Source organism: Carassius carassius, chromosome 44 (genome assembly GCF_963082965.1).
Source record: "Carassius carassius chromosome 44, fCarCar2.1, whole genome shotgun sequence".
Taxonomy (NCBI): domain Eukaryota; kingdom Metazoa; phylum Chordata; class Actinopteri; order Cypriniformes; family Cyprinidae; genus Carassius; species Carassius carassius.
Window position 1 is genome coordinate 15,708,804 of NC_081798.1, and position 19,658 is coordinate 15,728,461.

At 36.1% G+C, this 19,658-nt stretch overlaps 3 protein-coding genes across 3 annotated transcripts in view; 1 reads left to right on the forward strand and 2 right to left on the reverse strand.

Moving 5' to 3' along the window:
* Positions 1–1,457: 1,457 nt before the first annotated feature.
* On the reverse strand, positions 1,458–3,332 carry LOC132126528 (probable protein BRICK1). Its single transcript, XM_059537806.1, has 3 exons — positions 3,153–3,332; positions 2,281–2,363; positions 1,458–2,180 (listed from the first exon to the last, which is right to left on the reverse strand). Exons 1-3 carry the CDS (start codon positions 3,268–3,270, stop codon positions 2,154–2,156), a joined length of 228 nt encoding a protein of 75 aa, XP_059393789.1. The 5' UTR covers positions 3,271–3,332; the 3' UTR covers positions 1,458–2,153.
* Positions 3,333–6,124: 2,792 nt separating this feature from the next.
* On the reverse strand, positions 6,125–7,656 carry gpx1a (glutathione peroxidase 1a). The gene is made up of 2 exons (XM_059537551.1): positions 7,332–7,656; positions 6,125–6,761 (listed from the first exon to the last, which is right to left on the reverse strand). Exons 1-2 carry the CDS (start codon positions 7,554–7,556, stop codon positions 6,411–6,413), a joined length of 576 nt encoding a protein of 191 aa, XP_059393534.1. The 5' UTR covers positions 7,557–7,656; the 3' UTR covers positions 6,125–6,410.
* Positions 7,657–8,429: 773 nt separating this feature from the next.
* Positions 8,430–19,658, forward strand: part of LOC132126644 (testis-expressed protein 264 homolog) — a 63,054-nt gene continuing 51,825 nt past the window's right edge. Inside the window, 3 exon segments of the mRNA XM_059538049.1 lie at positions 8,430–8,632; positions 8,635–8,928; positions 18,568–18,789. Of these exon segments, the coding sequence (XP_059394032.1) occupies positions 8,579–8,632; positions 8,635–8,928; positions 18,568–18,789 (570 nt within the window). The 5' untranslated portion in view covers positions 8,430–8,578.

Consider the following 19,658-nt stretch of genomic DNA (forward strand, 5'->3'; position numbering starts at 1 on the left):
TTTGCTCATTAATGCATAAAGCATGCAGACAACATCAACCGGTCAGTTGCTCTTAAATTAGACAACTGAATGTGAAAATAAATCAAATCAAACAAGGCACTAATTTTATGAAATTGTATATGCTGCAAATTTACTAGAACTCTTGTATATGTATATGTACATCAGTGGTGTAGTCCTAAAGAAAAAAGTGGTTTACTATTCCACAGTCACCCCCCAACCCCCCCTGGCCCACCACCACCACAAAAAATAAATAAATAAATAAATACAACTTTTATGGTTGTTGGTCTCTTAGTATTTTAAATAGTAAATTTAGTAATATCAATACAGTGCACTCAAAATTTGATCAACAGATTATTTTTCAAGTAGTCTACAGCATGACTTACAGGTGGCTCCAGCCCATCTGTCGATGCATTGTTACAGCTCTTTATCATTTAAACATGTTTCTTTGGATTTATATTCATTGTGAAAAGTGCTTCAGATACATCTGAATTTAAGTTTTTATGCTTTTTTATGTTCATCTTAATTTGATGTTTTATTTTATGCTTTTATTCACTGATCGTATTATTTAGGAAGGGAATTATACTTCCAGCAAGGGGATTTTTCAGCATAGGCAGGGCTGAAATGGGGTTCACATTCGGCCCTGGACATATCCAGCCCACGATCATGAATATTCTGCTGGGTTATAGGGCCTTCAATTGGAGTAATAAATAAACCAGGACAGAAACAAATAATGATAGATATTACTGAAATTCAAAGCAAATTCATTTTTGTCAAATAGAAATGCACTTGACACTAAAGCAATGATTTTGAGCCATGTTACCAAACCATTTTGGTTATACTTTTTATTTCTACTGTCTGGACAAAAATGTCTTGGATTTCTCAAATTATCTTTTTTTATGCTCCACATTCTCTTCACCCTTTATACTAGATACTGTAGAATTTTTAATGTTACATAAAGACATTTTTAGGATTATATTTGTTATATAAATCTTCATGTTAATGCTGATGTTATGATTTGAAGAAAAAATAATAATAATGAAAAAGATTTAGAAAAGAGTGTAGTTGTAATCCATGCTTTAAAAAGGTTTATTCCTTCAATAACTGTTGGCATGTGTAGGATTTAAACATACAGATTTTAGTTTAATATTTTTGATTATAGGTTATAGAAACATTCACAAAATGGCATGAGACTTCTTATAATAAAATCATGATTATCTGAATTAATTTATCTATGAAAACAAGAGTTTCAGTCTTGTGAAGTCTTTCAAAATCAATACATCAATACCAATTAAAAACAGGCTGAAAAAAAAACATAACCTGTCCATTAGTCAATATTTTCTGATCGTCTTTCTCGAATTGCAAAGTCATCTCCATCGCAAAAAAATAAATAAAATAAATTAATGAACACATTTTGTATAAATATTGATAGTAAATGCATTAGTTTAACCACAAACATGACTGTTTAAATGGTTTATTTTATTTTATTGAATGTTTAACCACAAAAACATCTTAACAGACACTAAGACATAAAATTGTGTAAATACAGAAAAACACGTAACACTTTAAAAACAGTCTGATTGGCACTTTAGTGCTTTCCATCCGCCTCTCACTGGCATTTTTCTGAGCAGATGTTTGTTGCATTATAAATGTACAGCAGGCAGCAATGTATTTCAAACACAAATTTTTGTAATTTAACAAGAGGACAGACTTGTAAAACACGAGGGCAAATCAAAACTATTATTAGCTATTAATACAAATAAAAATAAAGGCATAATGTCAGTGTATCCATGGTATTTTCAGTCTATATTTGCATGACCATTAATATATTGCAAGAAGAGTTCAACAGTTGTTTAATAGCAGACCAGAACCAAACGATATATGACACTGGCCTGTTTGCATTAGCAAGCACCACAGAGACAATAACGCGTTGCCTTACAGATTAAAAAAAATAAAGGACCAGAGACAGTATAACCTCAGGCATGAAATGAGGCAAACACATATCTGCTAACAGCAAAGACATCATCAAAATGGTCCCATACTGAAATCAACCACAGCCAACCAATAGAAATTTTGTTTGAATAATTAAAGTAAATGAAGAAGACAGGAGGTGAGCGTTCGTAGCCATCATCTTCTGCACCGACCCAGGACGATGTCTAAGTCAAGGTTTCCCCTTTTGTGACCTTAAAAGACAAAACAGAGAACATAACAGAGAACAGCTTTATTTCAAGCAAATTAAAACAAGAAGGTCCAGTAAAATCTTGTTTTTGACTTAAAGCATACTCTGGCTTCAATGTACTCAATCCTCCTCTCCAAAGCAGTAAGCTTCTCATTCAAAGTGGCTAAACGGGACCTGCAGGACATATCTGAAAAAATTAAATAAATACAGAAACATCTCTTATTAGGACACATATAAGAGAAAAGTCATAATGTCCTCTACACAAACATCATGCAATAATCTTAAAAAAATTGTTTAAAAGAATAAGCAAAATAATAATTATAATAAATAGACAAAAAAGTTAATAATATAACTAGGAATAAGGATTAAAATAAATAATATAATGTTACTATCTAATAAAACTATATATTTTAAATAATAATTATAAAGATCAAATATTTATCAAATATATTCCATAATTGTTATAAATAAATGGCCTTTTCGTTACATTTTTGATATTACAGATATACTGTACTAGCACTGAAATTGGGTCTGGTTTATCAAAACAAACGGCATTAGTCTTTACTGCGACCTGTTTGACCAGAAGCAAAGATGTGTATATAGCTACTGAAATATGTACTTATCGGTATACTAGCAAATTAAACAAGCATATAACTAAATACTAGTATATTATTAATCCTAAAGTGCAAATCTGAAACATTAGACCAACCCAACGCCCTGCGTGTTTTTCCTGGTCACTATACTGCCTGAATGCCTGATAAACTACTTCTTTAACATATATATTCACTTATTATGTTATTACTTAACGTTAGTTCTAAACGACATTTAAAACAAAACAACTGATATATCCCACATATTTTTCCACGTTACACAGTCGAAGTTGTGACCCAATGTTCTCGATTAGCATGCTAGCGTGAGGAAACGGCGTATTAAATTATTTAAAAATAAACGACAAGCCGCAGATTCTCCATCTTACCAAAGGAGTTGAGGAAATCGGCTATTTTCTTAATGCTGCTGGTGATCACTTCGATATATTCACGGTTCGCCCAGTCTTGATGAATTTCCCTTTGCACGGGATCCTCCTGTCCGGCCATCGTGAGCTAGTTAGCATTAGCGGCTAGCTGAGAGGAAGGAGCAGCGCCCCCTGATGGACAAACACAGCGGGATCATTCGAAAACAAACAAATATGCGTTTTTTTTTAAATGAGTAAAATGTGAGTAAATGCATTACGGAAATTGAAAAAAAAAACATATGATACAAACGCTGTTTTTCGACTTGACTGAAATCTTTAATTTTCTTTCTCTTTCATTTTGTATTGATTTACGTTATATTCAGAATGCATCCAGCGCTCGCGAATGTAATAAACGGAAAAAGTAAACAAACAGAAAAATAATAACATTCTGATGCACGTTATTAACAGACATTAAACTCCTTGTGCGCGACCATAACATATGATTCACAACGGATCAGACTTAAATCAAACTATAATAATGTAAATGCCTTTTATCTATATCAATATGTTCGACAATTGTTCGTTTCTTACTGTCTACGTTTACTGATGTGTTACCGTTCTTAGCACTGAAATTATTATTATTACCCGTTCTGGCTAACTTTCATATTCGTTTATTTTTTAACGTAAGAGGTCACAAAACGTGACACTTCCAGTGTCACCAGCGTCCACTTTCAGTTATTTTTAACGGTAACGTTACCAAAGTAAACATTGTGCGGCTTCATATACATATTACACGCTGCTATTTCTTATAATTTCTTGTCATACTGCAATGGTCGTAACGTTAATTACAAAAACATAGGTTTGTAGTGCAAATAGTTCTACCATTCAAGATATTTATAGCAGCCGAATTGGAAGTTTCACACATCCACAGAAAATAGCTTACCTGCGTGTTGCAAATAATGTGGCTAGTCTAGTACCATGTCCAAAAACAGTAATATTATGGTACTGCTGTTTTATAATATTAAAGTATTTGGTCCTTTTAAACTGTATTGTACAGAGGTCACTAAAAAGCACTACTGGAATTGTTTGGATTATATAGTAGTGTGAACTGTCTTTGTTGTGTAACATATTGTGCTTAATTTTTTTAAAATCAATAGAGCAATGTCAAGCAAGTTAAGAAACTGTAGACGAAGCCTTGCTGCCTCTTTGGATCAGGCAGCAGAAGAGATTTCTGATTTATCATCGTCGTCTCCAAACAACTGCAGCCTGATTACAACATCACAGGATGACACGTATGTATCTGACATAGAGGCCAGATTGTATGTGTTTTTTGTGCATATACTGTTTTATCAGTGATAAATGTGCTGCAGTTGGCCTAATTATCCTGCATGTCACCAATAACAAAGGCGTTTTCTATAAATAGGAATGAGGACTTTCAGTGGCGCACACGGTCTGCAAAACTGCAAGATCTTCATGGGCTCCTCGGTAAGTTTTATCATCATCAAAATAATTTCAGTCATGAGACTTGCCAGTTTTGAACTAATTCCCTCCTCTATTCTCAGATGTACAGACCTTGGAGGATCTTGTGGCAAAGCTGGAGTTTGAAAATGAGCTGAACCGTGTCTACAGTAGATTCCTGCAAAGTCAAAACCAAGACCATGGAGAGAACACAGAAAGTGTGAATAGTGATGTGGAAGAGGGAAGTGCAGGCCGCTGGGTTCACGATAGTAAGGAGGAATATTCCTTCTTGTTAGACGTGATTCTTGAGATTGAGCGGGACAATGACTTCACTGCTGACTGTGATGTCAGTGCTTTGGAGCGGGATTTACAGTTATCACCATAGTTTTGGTGCCCTCAACTATTTTATATATTTCAAAAGACAATATGAGCTACTAAAAACTTTTGGCTACTTGGAAAGTTGTATAGATGTATGTTTGTATAGCAGAGTTTATAGCAATACAGTATATGCATGTCATTCTTAATTACTACTTGTGTAAATTAATTTATTTCTGCACTAGAAATCAATATCAATAAAACATTAATAATCACCCCATTGATTCTAAAAGACATATGATCCATTTTTATAAAACATTGATCTGTTTAAATTACACTGAAAAAATAACTGCATTATCTGCCTTGCTCTGAATAAAAAACATGACAGAACTGGTGTTAAAATATTACATTTGTTCAGCGATATTGCTATTGATCTAAGTTTTAATTTGTTTTTGTTTTTATGTCTATATATATTACACTGAATAAAATAGTAGAAATACTACTACTGATCTATACAGTTCAAAAATTTCTTTATCAATTTGCTTGTTATAATATCAGTTTAATGACAAAATAAACAGTGTTATTCTTTTCAGTTCCACTTTCTGACTTCTCCACAAGTGCTGGTGGTAAAATATTTATTGGTCTCTTGCATTGGCGGTAAAAATTATTTTTGTTTATAATAGTAAAAACATTACTATTAATCTAAATACTTTTAAATGTTTTAATTTGTTCTAATATCTATATACTTATAACACTGAATAGAATATTTACAGGTCATGGCCACTAGTGGTAAATGTATGCTTTTGTTTAGAAATGGTAGAAATATTACTGTGGATCTATATGGTTTAATTTTGTTATATCTATATACAGTATGATGCTTAATTTGAATATAAACTCAAAATAACAAGTCTTTGTCATTCTAATTAGGTAAATGACTACATAAGCATATGACACAAGTATGACAAAACATCACTTGCACTGTGGAGTTTTTTTCAGCGTATGCGCAGTGTCAGCATGACAAAGCAAAATCTAAACTGGATTCAGTATCATGCTGATGATTAAAACTAAGGTTATTTAGGTAGAAGTTAGAGGCCAAGGGAAAAAATTTAGCATGTGATCTAAAATAAAAAATGAAAAATGTGGAAGTGAAATTGTAAGGCTGAGGTTTGAATTATAAACTGCTTCTGCTTTTTTGTTCAGTGTTGCAAACAGAAACAAGGAACAGAATTTTTTTTTTTTTTTTTTTTATTGTTTTGGTTAACAGTTGAAAGATAAAACCTGAGCTGTGCAGTTCATGGATAAATTGCAACTATTATAATAAACATTTACAGTTACATCAGCAGCTTCCCTCAGAAAGGTTTTAGGAAGCATCTTCATTAAGTAAACGGTTTAAAAATTAGCCGCACTTTAATCATGTCTGCACAGTCGGCTTATATCAAACAACAACTGCAAGTGATATGGAATGGACGGTCTATCTCACATGGCCACAACACCAGGAGGTTGCCAGGTTTATTTCGCCCTCTTCAGAAGCTCTTTGATATCTGCTTCAATGTCGATAGTGAGGAACCTTCTGCTGTATCTCTTTAACGGTTCTCCGTCCGGGCCGATGAGGAACTTCTCAAAGTTCCAGGAGATGTCATTCCTGTTCACCGGACTCCAGATGATGAATTTGGGATCTGCCATCAAGGACACGGAGTCGTCACTGGGCTGAGGCAGCTTCTCCTTGAGGAACACAAACAGAGGGTGGGCGTTCACACCGTTCACTTCCAGCTTCTCCAGAAGCTGGAAATTTGGCTCGAAGCCATTTCCAGGACGGACGTACTTCAGAGACAGCAGAATTTCATCATTCTTGGCATTCTCCTGTTGAGCAATCAAAATTGCACAATACGTTAAGCAATAAATCAGATAACGGCACATGAACATAGAATCGGTTAGAGGTTTTTTTCCATCGTCATTGCTATCAAAGATCAACATAGTTTTGCGATAGATAGCGATAACAGATTGTGAAATGTTTCAATCACTTGAACAAGGCAAATCACTGAAAATGGGAATTAGAATATCATTTAATATTAAAATATTATATCATACACAACAACAATATATCAATTTAAAAAAAAATATTAAAAGCTTTAATGTATTAACAACACATTATAACAATACAATATTGATATACATAAAAAATAATTAAAAAATATTAACTTTAACTATATAGTTAATATTTGAATAGCTAATTATTCAAATATATATATATATATATATATATATATTCAATTAAGTATTTTGAATTCTTAAAAATAAATACATAACACTATAAATATCTGTATTTATGATCAATATATTATTATAAATAATAATCTCTAATATAATTTTTATTCTTAAAAATCTGAGAAAAAAAAAAAAAGAAGTGAAGAATGCGCTCCTCAGTCTCACCTGATGTCCGAACTGGTTGCAGGGAGCGCCCAGGATCACGAGCCCCTGATCAGCGTAGCGGCTGTGGAGCTCGTTCATCTGGGTGTAATCCCTGACTGTTGTGCCTCAAAGCGACGCCACATTTTCAATAAGCACCACTTTGCCTTTGAGGGAGGAAAAATTCAGGATTTCCCCTGTCAAAAGTTTGGCGGACAGATCATAAAACTTCTTCGCGGTCCCTGCCATTATCTAACACGCCGTTTACTGCGAAGATCGAAGCGTAGAGTGATGTTTTACCAACAAACCTTCAGTTGAACCTTGAAGTAAACCTTGAGAGGCACAGAGAGGAGGCGTGTCAATACAGTTCAAGGAAGTCAGCGAGAGCTAAATACTGGTAAAATACTGCCATCTTCTGTCAAATTGGTGTATTGCATTCAAAGCCATGCATATCCCCGCATATTTGTAATTAAAATAAAAATAAAAGATATATAGGCTATATGTATCCTAAATATATACAGAACCTAAGTATTTTTTTAATAAAAATGTTGATCAAATGTAATACATATTTTATTGATAGGTTTAATTAATGTACCTAATTTGGCCGATATATTTTGGAATATTTTAATAAAATGCTCAAAACATATAACTTTGGACATTTCAGCTCTTGAATCAGAGTGCTTTTGTTTTCCAGTAGGATCTGTTGCTGGTTATTAAAATATGTTATAGGTCTGTATGGATAAATTACTAAAGAAATAAGCTCGAAGAAGCCAAGTTTTACAGTGAATTTATAACAGACGCGACGCGAAGCGGTAAGTTTGTGCAAATGTCTCGGCTGTATACTTTGCCGTGTTCTTAACTTTTTAAATTATGTTGCATAAAGCCAGTCCGAACCAAATACAGTCAACCCCTAGCATACATACATGACGAAACTTGAACCGTTTCGAAAAACGTTCGGTATTAAACTATAAATGACAGGTCTCAGTAACAGTGAATTGTTAGCGTTTAGAAAAAAAAAAACATAACAGTCGTTCACTTTTTAAATAGTAACTGTTAAATAGCTCCCACCCCTATAACAAGAGAATGGTTCCGTCCAGGAAGCTCGAGCGCGTCAGCGCGACCCGTTCTGTGTCTAGGGAAGTGAATCTGCGCTTCTGAGTGACTGCGCTACATCTGTAACTAAATTCTGATTTTTATTGAAAAATCCTCTGATCTGACTAAATTTCTTCTTTAACTAATGCAGTCGCTCAGTGAAAGCGGGTGATTTTTGAATGAGTGGACCAGAGAGACCGTTATCCTCGATAAGAGCAGCTCTCGGTTCTTCTTTTGGCACTTTCCCCTGACAATCCAGCTTTCAGCTGACATGTGGGAATGGCAGATTTTGAGTCTCACAGGCTTCATCTCTCTAGTTCTTCTTCTCGTAGCTGTATGTTATATCCTGTACTCTGGCCTGGCCACTGAAATCCACATCAGGACTGGTTTCCCCCCGGTCAGGAGCATCACTATAGCCTATAAATACGGAGTGGGACCTTATAAAGACTGTGGGTCGCTGTTCAGAGAGAGCTGCAGCATTGGATCCACACTGCCACGCATTGGGATCTTTTATGATGATCCAAAGAAGGTGAGTCGAGCTTTGAATGAATGAGAACACTAGTGTACCCTGATAGGGGCCCTTAGGGGACCCTTTATTGCTATGTCAAGAAAACACTGTTTTATTGCTGCATTCTATCTATATTGGGTGAATTCAGGTAAAGTTGCTTGCTTGTAATTTCTTTTATTACCTTTGTTAATCTTAAGGTACAACTGTAAGCAACAGTTAGCAACTCTCCAAGTTTTTGTTTACATTATATAGGTATGTGTACAGTTTATATTTATTATATACATATAAACACATTTTACACACATTTACATTTATACATTTATATATTCATATCCTTTAATTTTATATCACATATAAATATATTTAATATATAAACATAACATATTTTTCTTATATGTATACATGCATATGTTTGTATTTATATGTAGTAATAAATATACACAGTATACACGCATATATTATGTAAACAAAAACTTTTATTTTGAATGCAGTTAATCCTTTGACAGCACTACTTTAAAAAAAATGTTTATTAACATTATCAAACAAACGTATTCAGCTTAGACTAGCAAATTTGAGTAAAAATTAGTAAAATTCATAAGTTCACCCAATTCATGCATAAATGAACAAACTGACATTAAATTTGCTGAAATAAAATGTTGATTAAAATGAACTTTACAGCATATTAAAAATGTGACTACAACACCATGTCCAACAACTAATAGGCAAAAAAAAAAAATATATATATATATATACTAAGACAAACAAATGTAATATTGTAAACCTTTTTTTCCCGTCTCTTCGGCTTTAATTGTGATCTGTTAAAGCTTTATACTCTACATCTATTTTGCTCCTATCATCCTTTCTTCACTCTTGCCTTCCTTTCTGCTCTCTTCCCTTTCTTAACCCCCTTGAGCACAGCATATATTGAGATTGAACTGCCAACTTTACCTGATGGCTCACTACACACATTACATTTAGGAGGAAATAATGCAAATTTTAAGGCATAATGTGATTTGTTCTGTAATTTCCCCTTAAATGTGCTAAACGTCTAATTCCCCCAACCATCATCAATCTCATTATATCAGACTAATATGTATGTCATGTGTGAATAACACAGTTATAGTAGTAGCTGTGAAGTGAATGTTGTGGCTTCAGAGCTGTTTCCTGTTTCCTGATCACTCAATATGCAGCGCTCTGCACATCTGACACATTACACATGCATTGCACTTTAATTCTCCTCATGAAAGTAAATTTCTTCAATTACTTTAGGGAATCAATTTAATTTAAATTTGCTGTTTGGATTCTTTGTTTTGCTGTGTTATCTGTTTCCCTCCAAGTAGGCTAATCTCATACAAAGGTCTTACAAGAGTGCTTTTCATTAGAAATGTTATGCACACAAAGTCTGTATTTCATATGTCTTCTATTAAGTGTTATTTTTATCAATATTCTTTATTAATTTGAAGTGTATTGGTGATTTAAATGCATTATCTATTAGCAGTTAACTTACAGCGTTGAAGATCCTCATTCTCCACTAGATGGAGGTGTTGAATTTGGTATTTTGTGCACGAATGTTGATTATGCTGTTGACCTTGTGGGGGTGGAATATGTTTGTATGTTCTGATATTTTGATATAATTGGATTATCTGTTATTGTGGGGCTCTTATCACATATAATCTCATTTTGTCAAATATAATCAAGATAAATGGTGTTAAATGTTCTAATTTGCCTGCTCAACACATATTTTCCATATTCCTTATTGTAAAATGCATCTCGCAGTGTAAATGCATTATTACTAAAGCCAGCAAATTAGTCATGGCTATTACATTATAAAACCGGTTTAGACTGATTACATTTACATTTATCTGTAACCGCATGTGTTCCTACTAAAGTAAGAGTGGGAACATTAAAGGAACAGAAAGAAATTCTTTCATCAAATTTTCTCCTTCATGTAGTTCCAAACCACTTTCTTTACAAAAACATATTTTGAATAATGTACTCTCTCTTTTCAGTGAAATTACAAGAAATGTTTTATTTTTTTATGATAAAATTACCAAACTTAAAGCAGTTCTTTCATTCAATTCATTCTCAAGATCTGACTCAAAAGAACGATTCATTCATAAATCTTGAAACTTCTAGTGTAATTTTAAATGTCTCTTTGTTGTTCCAAGAAAATTTAGCTCAAAAATTATAAAATAATTCCAGTGGTGTTTCAGTGCTGTATACAAGTCAAGCAGATCATAAGAGTTTATGTATATTGTTATTATATTCAACCATAGACCACAAAACCAAAAGCTTTAAGTCTTTGGGGTATATTTATAGTAAAAGCCAAAAAAACATTGTATGTGTCAAAATTATAGATTTTTCTTTTAAGACAAAAATCATTAGTATATTAAGTAAAGATCATGTTCCATTAGGATATTTTGTAAATTTATTAACTTACTAATCAAAAATTAATTTTGATATTTAATATGCATTGCAAATAACTTCAATTGGGCAGATTTTTAAATAGTTGTATCTCGGCCAAAACTGTCCTATCCTAACAAACCAAACTTCATTGGAAAGCTTATTTATTCATCTTTCATATGATGTATAATTCTAAATAAATAAATAAAAAAAGACCATTAAGGTTTTGTGGTCCAGGGTCACATATATATATACGCATTTAAATCCTACAAGCTAAATTCTGATGTTGTTTGGACTGAGTTCAGAGTCAGTTGAGTACAGATAGTAGAGAATGGAGGTGGGCAAGCATAAGTAGCCGACTGAAGCAATCTAGTGTGTCTGGTTTAATTTAGAGAAAGGCAACAAGTTATTATTGCATGAACCTGAGCCTGGGCTGGACTTGATCTCAGAATGTCAGAAAAACAGAAAAGGTAAATGTGTCTGAGTTGGTGCCCCATACCTACTTTGCTTGGCCTTAGTGCCCTCACACTTTTAGGGAATATAAATGAGCTCATAGCACAACTTCTGTGACTCTTCATCTGACCTTCAGTGGCTCCAGTTGCCGTCTGGGTTCAATAACTTTTCAAGTTGTTTAGTTCTCACAAGGTTTGCAACAGAGTGTTTTGTTTGAGACTTAGGAGTGTATTTATGTATATGTATTTCTGCGTGTAAAAAAAGAAATACTTAACAGGAGCTAAGGGGACTGTCAAAAAATAACTATCATTTCTGCAGCAGAGGAAGAGCAGAAACCCACCAGCCTGTTCTAGACGATGCTTTTAATCAGTTTGTGTAGGCTGACGGTGTTACTGGAATTATTTATTGGAAAAGAAAGTCTCTTGGTTTTTCTTGTTTGTGCACAAGTTCTTCTTGCATTATCACATTTCTCACGCTTCCTGCCCACCTCCTCCTTGACCAGTCAAAACGGTTAACGTGTACTCAACCTCCCAACAGAAAGCCCTACTGGAATAGAGTCTGACTCTTGATTGACAGCTCGGTCATACTTTCAAAAGCTCATTGTCAATGACAGACTGTTTTTTTTCTTTCCCCAAGTCCCCAATTAACAACTGTCCAAAGCTCCACACAAACATGGCCAAGTCCTGATCCAGCTCAGCTAATTGGCATAATGATCTCAGCTCGTTAAGAGAGAAGCCTGGGGTGCTAAACCCAGGGGTCAGAAGCTCCCAAGGGCTGCTAATAGAAAGTAGAGAGAGGCAGGAGCAGGATTGGAAAACAATGGACTCCTGGGATGAAGGATTTTACCACAAGGATTGGCGTGAGCACCGTGGTCCCTCTATTTCTGATTCACTGACTGCTACTGTAGTCTGCAAGCCCCCAAGCTTTTGGGAACTTCCTCTCATCAGGCCAAACAATGAGGTGGAAGTGAAATCCTATGGGTCTGAAGATGGTTGCCATGGATAAGAAGAGCAGGGGAGACTTCTTCACATGCCGGAATCTGTGAAGGGCCATGAAAGGCATTCCAGTCCCTAAGTGACGGAGACTTTTAGGGTTTGCTCTTTCTCTGTTCTGTAGGCACTCATTGAGTGTTTTCTGTTGTGAATAACTGAGAATGACTTGATGAGCTTGATAGCCTTATCTGATTATCTTCATGATCCATCAGTCCTGATGAAAATTGACTAGTGACAGAAAAGATAATGTCAACAAACTGCCATTTTCGGGAAGGAACTTAAGCATCCTGCTGTCAGCAAACGTCTCGGAACAGAATTCCAACTGGCTCTCGCCATCAAAACTATTAGTATTTTCACAGCATCCTGGCTGTCTGAGGATGGCAGGAACATGAAAAGGCAGTCCGCTGTGAAGATGCGGATAGCGGCAGTGACAGCCAGGGGGGAGGGAAGATGCGAGAGCTTTTTTTAAAGTGCGTCTGAAGTGAGGAATAAATGAGTCTGTCTTCCAAGGTATTTTGGAGTCGATTTCCCAGAGGACTGCTTCAACACCGTAACCTCAGTGACATTTCACAAATTTGCCTGAAATGGATTTGACTGCTAGTTGACAAGTAAAATGACAAAAGTAAAATGGAAGCGCTACGCTGACAGTTACATATGCTCATTTGTACTTCTGTCTTTCTGTCAGTTCAGTGTCTTAAATTATCTTTTCTCGCCATATTTCAATGTCTACAAGTTTGTCTTTCAGACATTTACCTCAGTCGTGACTAAACATGCCACCTCAGAGTTAACCCTCCTTCCTGTACCCACATCGCAACTCCTTTAAACCCAATTTTCAGAGACTGTATGAGCTCTTCCAGTTGTCAGCAGGAGGATATGATTATTGTGGTTTGACTTACTGGTATTTTGATAGGAGGTTTATTGTATGGCGTGGTGTGATGTAGTGGTTAAGGCTCAGTGAAGACTGAAAGTCATAAGGTTGCTAGTTTGACTCCATTAACCATCACCATTTTGCCTTTAAACAGGCATGTAAAATCAGCATGAAATGGCAGTGGTAATCTATTACACTTCTGTAATGTGCTTTAAAGTGAAGCAGGAGCCATTGGACATTCATTGGATCATAAAATATATGTTTTTGGTCACACTTCATTTTAAGGCCCAATTCTTGCCATTAACAAACCATTAACTATGGCTTTTGCCACAATAAACTCCTAATTTGCTGATTATTTATAGTTTGTGGGGTAGTTAAGTTTAGGTATTGGGTAGGATTAGGGACGTAGAATATGGTCATGCAGAATATGTGCTTTATAAGTATTAATAAACAGCCAATATGTTAATAAACACTTATAACTAAATGACAAAAATATGTAATGGAGGCAGGGTATTTAACAATTTAACACAGTGGACGACAGATAATCAAGTAATTATCAAACTTAGTAATTACACCATTTAGATGTATTATATCTGCGTTATAAGTTTGGTAAAAAAAAAAAACTGATACCGGTATATCTGCGACAGGCTTATATCGACCGATATAACCAAAACGTTATATAGGTTGAACTCTAGTGCTTGGTTTTCTATTTACTTTTTGGTCTATATTCTATCAGCCGACCTGATTATTGTGGATAATGCCGTTGTTCACTGACAAAACATGCGCAAAATATGATTGTGGTTTTGCGCAGCTTTGTCAGTGAACAACGGCTCTGTGTAGTTAATGCTGCTCGATGTGAAAGTGCGCAGGTGATCGAGATTTACCGCTGATTACAGAATCGGCTTTACTGACAAGATGTGCAATAAATATCGCATGCGATTTATCGTGCAGCCCTACTTTGTATTTTTAGTTTAATTTATGTTTAAATTGCTTAATGTACACTTCATTAATTTTAAATAAAAAAAATTTTTTTTAGAAAGTTTGTTACAAATTTATACACTTTCATTTTTTTTCAATTGTGCACATTTACCTACTTTATATGTCAAATAAATTATATGCCTTTTTAGCAAGAGTAAAATTTAGTAAGATTAACATTGTGAACATTGGACTTTTTTGTTAAAAGATTAAAATAATCACTGAAATGTATTTGTAGTATAGAAATATATTTTAATATATCATTTATATAATATATATTTGGTTATATTAGTTATATGTAATTTTTGTAATACAATTCACTAATGATGATTCATTTTTTTCTGTGGAGTTGTCCTGTAATATTTGACATCATGTTTAAATGATCATTGTCCTGAAGACACACTGTTGACTAAACTATTGACAGAACATGGTCTCTGGCAATCCCTGAAGTTTTGTTGTTGTTGATCTCATTTATTTATAATCTAATGCCATATTGGCAGAGACTTAGTCACAATTTCTGTCAAAGGCTCTGAGGAAATGGAGGCTTAGTGACAGGCCAGTCTGTTAAAACACGCTCCCCAAGAACAACACCTGCTGGGAGCACATCAGGAATCCAGACCTCCCGCAGACCAGGGTCTCAGAACGATCCAGCTGTGAGCAGACTACTCGAAGAATTATGTGATTCTGTTGAAGGATCACAATTGATTAGGACTCTAATATAAACACCAAATGATCTTGAGGGAAAACTAAAACCAGTTTCACTTGTCTGGTTCTCTGCTTTTATGATTGATATTTCTCCTGACTGGCAGTGCAGTCTATTCCTAGAGGACTCGGCAGGAGGCCGAAAGTGACCCAGAAGACTACGAGACGAATTAACACTTTCCTCCAATTTAAAGGATGGATGTTCTGGGAACTGTTGCAGCCTCTTTTCTAAACAGACCTCCATCTGTCACAGTCTAGTTGGCGACCTACCCCTTTTCCCTCCAAATCCTCGAGAGACCTGAACCCCAAGCCGAGACTGGGTTGTACAGTCCATCTCAAATTTCCCCGGTGCCCTCATTTGCAAGCATATATTCCTTTGGTTGGTGAAAGCAAGAGGCGTGCTTGAAGTGACAGTTGGGCATCCATCCAAACTGGTCTCGAAGCTGCCAGACGATGCACAGTCTTATCATACTACAGCTTCATTGTGTTTTTCTTTTTTCGCCACACAATGCCACCTGCTCATGCAACTCCATCTAATCCTGTATTTATATGCTTTTCTCAGCCATCGCTTTGTTTATTCTCATTAAGCTAGCTTTTCCTCTGTGACTCACTGAATCGTGGATGCTTCCTGTTGTCTTTGAACACCACTGCGCTAACGAGAGTGAGGGAGTTCTTGCTGCTTATTTGTTGCACAAGATAAGCATTGTGAGATGTGTACGGCTCCTTCTGGTGATTACTGCAGGCAGCTGATGTGTTTTAATGGGGCTGGGTTTGTTTTTTCGTGTGGATATGCTGTTTGGGGATCAGTTTTGGAAGACGAGTGTTTGTTGGCTAGAGAAGTGTTCGTCTTTGTTATAATCCTGCTTCACTGGGAAAAGTTGATAACGGTGAAAACTAGCAGGGCCAAACTAATTAAAGAGCAGTAGAAAGCAGTAGTTTGTTTTGTGTAGTACGTGTCTTCCAGATGTTAAGAGACATGATAATGTCTCCTTTCTTAATGAGCTAAATGACTTTTATGCTCGCTTCAACAGTGACAGCAAGGAGACGGCCACCAAGATCACACTCTCAGCAGACCACCGACCCCTCAAACTCACCTCCACAGATGTCTACACAGCATTGAGCCAGATCATCGCACGCAAGACTGCTTGTGCATGTGCAGAGCAGCTTGCAGGGGTCTTCACAGACATTTTCAACCTGTCCCTCACCCAAGCAATATGCTTTAATTCCTCATCCATTGTGCCAGTGCTGAAACACTTCTCCCCAATGTGCCTGAATGACTACCACCCTGTAGCACTCATAACTATTGCCATGAAGTACTTTGAGGGACTGGTCCTAGCACACCTCAAGGACTGCCTCCCACCCACACTGGACCCATCCCAATTTGCCTACCGTAGCAATAGGAGCACAGAGCATGTTAGGTCAGGCCACACCTACTCCACCACCATCACACTCAACACCGGCGTACCACAGGGCTGTGTGCTGAGCCCATTCCTCTACTCCCTCTACACCCACACCTGTAAACCTGTGCATGGATCCAACTCCATCATTAAGTTTGCAGATGACACCATGGTGGTTGGCCTCATCAGAGACAATGATGAGACTGCCTACAGGGAGGAGGTACAGCACCTGGCCACATGGTGCGCTGACAACAACCTGCTCCTCAACACCAGTAAAACAAAGAAGCTCATTGTGGGTTTCAGGAAGAAGAAAGGATGCACGCATGACCCCATTCACATTAACGGGATGGTTGTTGAAGTTCCTGGGAACCACCATCTCGGAGGACCTTTTCTGGACCACAAACACCTCCAGCCTGGTCAAGAAGTCTCACCAGTGCCTCTTCTTCCTTATGACACTGAAGAAGACCCAGTTGTCTTCAGCCATCTTTGTGAACTTCTATCGGTGTGCGAGAACATCCTGACCAGTTGTATCACATTCTGGTATGGGAACTGCTCTGTTGCTGACAGCAAGGCACTGCAGAGAGTGTTGAAAACCACCCAACGCATCACAGAGACACACTTCCTGCTATTGAGGACATCCAGAGAAAACGCTGTCTACATCGAGCTCGCTGGACTCTTAAAGACTCCTCTCACCCTGACCATAGACTGTTAAACCTTCTGCCCTCCAGGAGGCACTTCAGGAGCCTCCTGACAAGGACCAGCAGACTCAGGAAACACATTTTTCCCCAGAGCTGTCAACTTGTTATTACTTCCACTATTGTCTGCTCATCCAGAATACTGAATAATCCATTTGTACACCGGAATATTTTTCTATGCACTTTTTTATGTCCATTGCACTAGTGTAAGTGATGTTCATATGTTCATAGTTTCTGCTTATAGTGTACATACACTTATTACATTATCCATCTGTATAGTATCATCATAGTACACCTATCTGTATATCATGCTGATAGTATTTAAAAATCTGTAAATTATGTCCATAGTACTGCCTTATCTGTATATAATTGTACATTTGTAACATATTGTAGACATTGTATATCCTGTACTTGCTGCTTATTGATCTTCTGGTTAGATGCAAACTGCATTTCGTTGCCTTGTACCTTACATATGCAGTGACAATAAAGTTGAATCTAATCTAATCTAATGCATTGTGTGGCATGTTTTTAAGTGAGCTAACACAATCTGACTACCATAAGACTTCTTTTAAGTTTGCTTCAGTCGGTTTGATATATATATTTTTATGCTCAAGATAATTTTTTTGATCAGATATACAGTAAAGCAGTAATATTGTGAAATATTGCCATTTTAAAATAAATGTTTGCTATTATAATACATTTTAAAAAATTTAATTTATTCTTTGTGATCAAAGCAAAGAAGAATTTTCAGCATTGTTACTCCAGTCTTCAGTGTCACATGATCCTTCAGAAATCATTCTAATATGGTCATTTGCTGCTTATTTCCTATTATTATCAGTGTTAAAAAATTTGCTGATTCATATTTTTTAAGGAAAACTGAGAATTTTCACATTTATTTCCCTTTCTCATTACAACATTAAAATACATTTACTGCCATATATATGATTGAAAATGTTATGCTTATATTATTTAAATGTTTTGTACATTCTAAATGATTGTTTGTGCATCATTTATATGTTGCAGTTCTTTTTCTTGTTGTTTTCTTCAATCGTTTCATTACTATCCTGAGCTTTTTCATGATTGTCTTAATTTAATGAAATGAAAACCTTTCTGACAGTAATTTCCAGAATTACAATGTTTCTGCAGTAAGACATGTGTGTTTATTTGTGTTGTAGGTTCCAGCACAGAAGTGTCGCTATGCGGTGGGCAGTATTTTGAGTGAAAGCGAGGATGCACCCAGTGAGGATCAGCAGCAGCTGTATGAGAAGCTCGGCTTCCGGGTTTTTTCTTTCCCAGAGGTCACACATGTCGTCACAGCATCCTTTCCTCACCGAACCCCTCTCTCTATTTTCCTGGGGGTGCAGAGAGTTTATCCACAGCTGAACTGCTACATCAAGGTAACATCATCATCAAACTCGTTTACCAAATGCATGTTCTTAATTTGAAGTCCATGCTGGAGCAGTAGCCTAATTCAGGTGTGTTTAATTTAAGTCGTGATTGATACAGACAGCGTGCTTCTGTTTCCTTCAGCATGATTGGTGTACTGGCACATAGAGGTTATGAGGGAATGAATGCCTAATCTGTCAGTGTTTCTGGAGGGATGGAGACAGTAATTATTAAGCAGTAGACTTGATCATAGCAATTAAGAACAAAGGGAGAGAAGAAAAGCTGGGGATGAAGGCAAAGAAAGCAACAAATGAGAGTTGCAGGATTGGGAATTGGGAAGAGGTAAGTGGAGGAAAGTGCAGAGATTCTGTGTGGAAGGAAAGAAGCTCAGAGTAAAGATGCACATTTGAATAATTTTTAGTAATTTTAAGTATACTTCCAGTGATGTTAATTTTTGTTCTTTGCTTAGGGGTAAGATTATACTACTAGGCAAAAACCACTGTTCTTAGTTTTTTCTGATAGCCTTTTTAATGGCCCTCACAGTTTCTCATAATTTTTGGCACCATTTGTGTGTGTGTGTGTGTGTGTGTGTGTGTATGAGCCACCTCAACTCTCCCCGCCATCTGCCCCGATGCAGCAGCCTCAGTGTGAACGCAGCCAACATGCTCAGCCTCCTGTCTCCTCCAGACTCAAGATCTGTCTGCTAGCTTATCGCCTCCTGTTTGAGTCCCTCCCCTTTCCCTTATCATGCATGCAAACATTTTTTTTTTTTGATGAAATGAGATAAACTTTCAAGAAAAAATTAATTATAGGAAATTGTTTGAGATTGTATAACATGTCTGAATACTATTGTCAATTATTAAGGTGTACATCCTTCTCC

What these genes read in the sequence shown, in the direction of transcription:
- LOC132126528 (XM_059537806.1), bottom strand. Translation starts at nt 3,270, where the DNA reads ATGGCCGGACAGGAGGATCCCGTGCAAAGGGAAATTCATCAAGACTGG. An exon ending in CGATTTCCTCAACTCCTTTG is followed by an intron (nt 2,364 to 3,152) that starts GTAAGATGGAGA and finishes TAATTTTTTCAG; the next exon opens with ATATGTCCTGCAGGTCCCGT. An exon ending in TTGAGTACATTGAAGCCAGA is followed by an intron (nt 2,181 to 2,280) that starts GTATGCTTTAAG and finishes TTGTCTTTTAAG; the next exon opens with GTCACAAAAGGGGAAACCTT.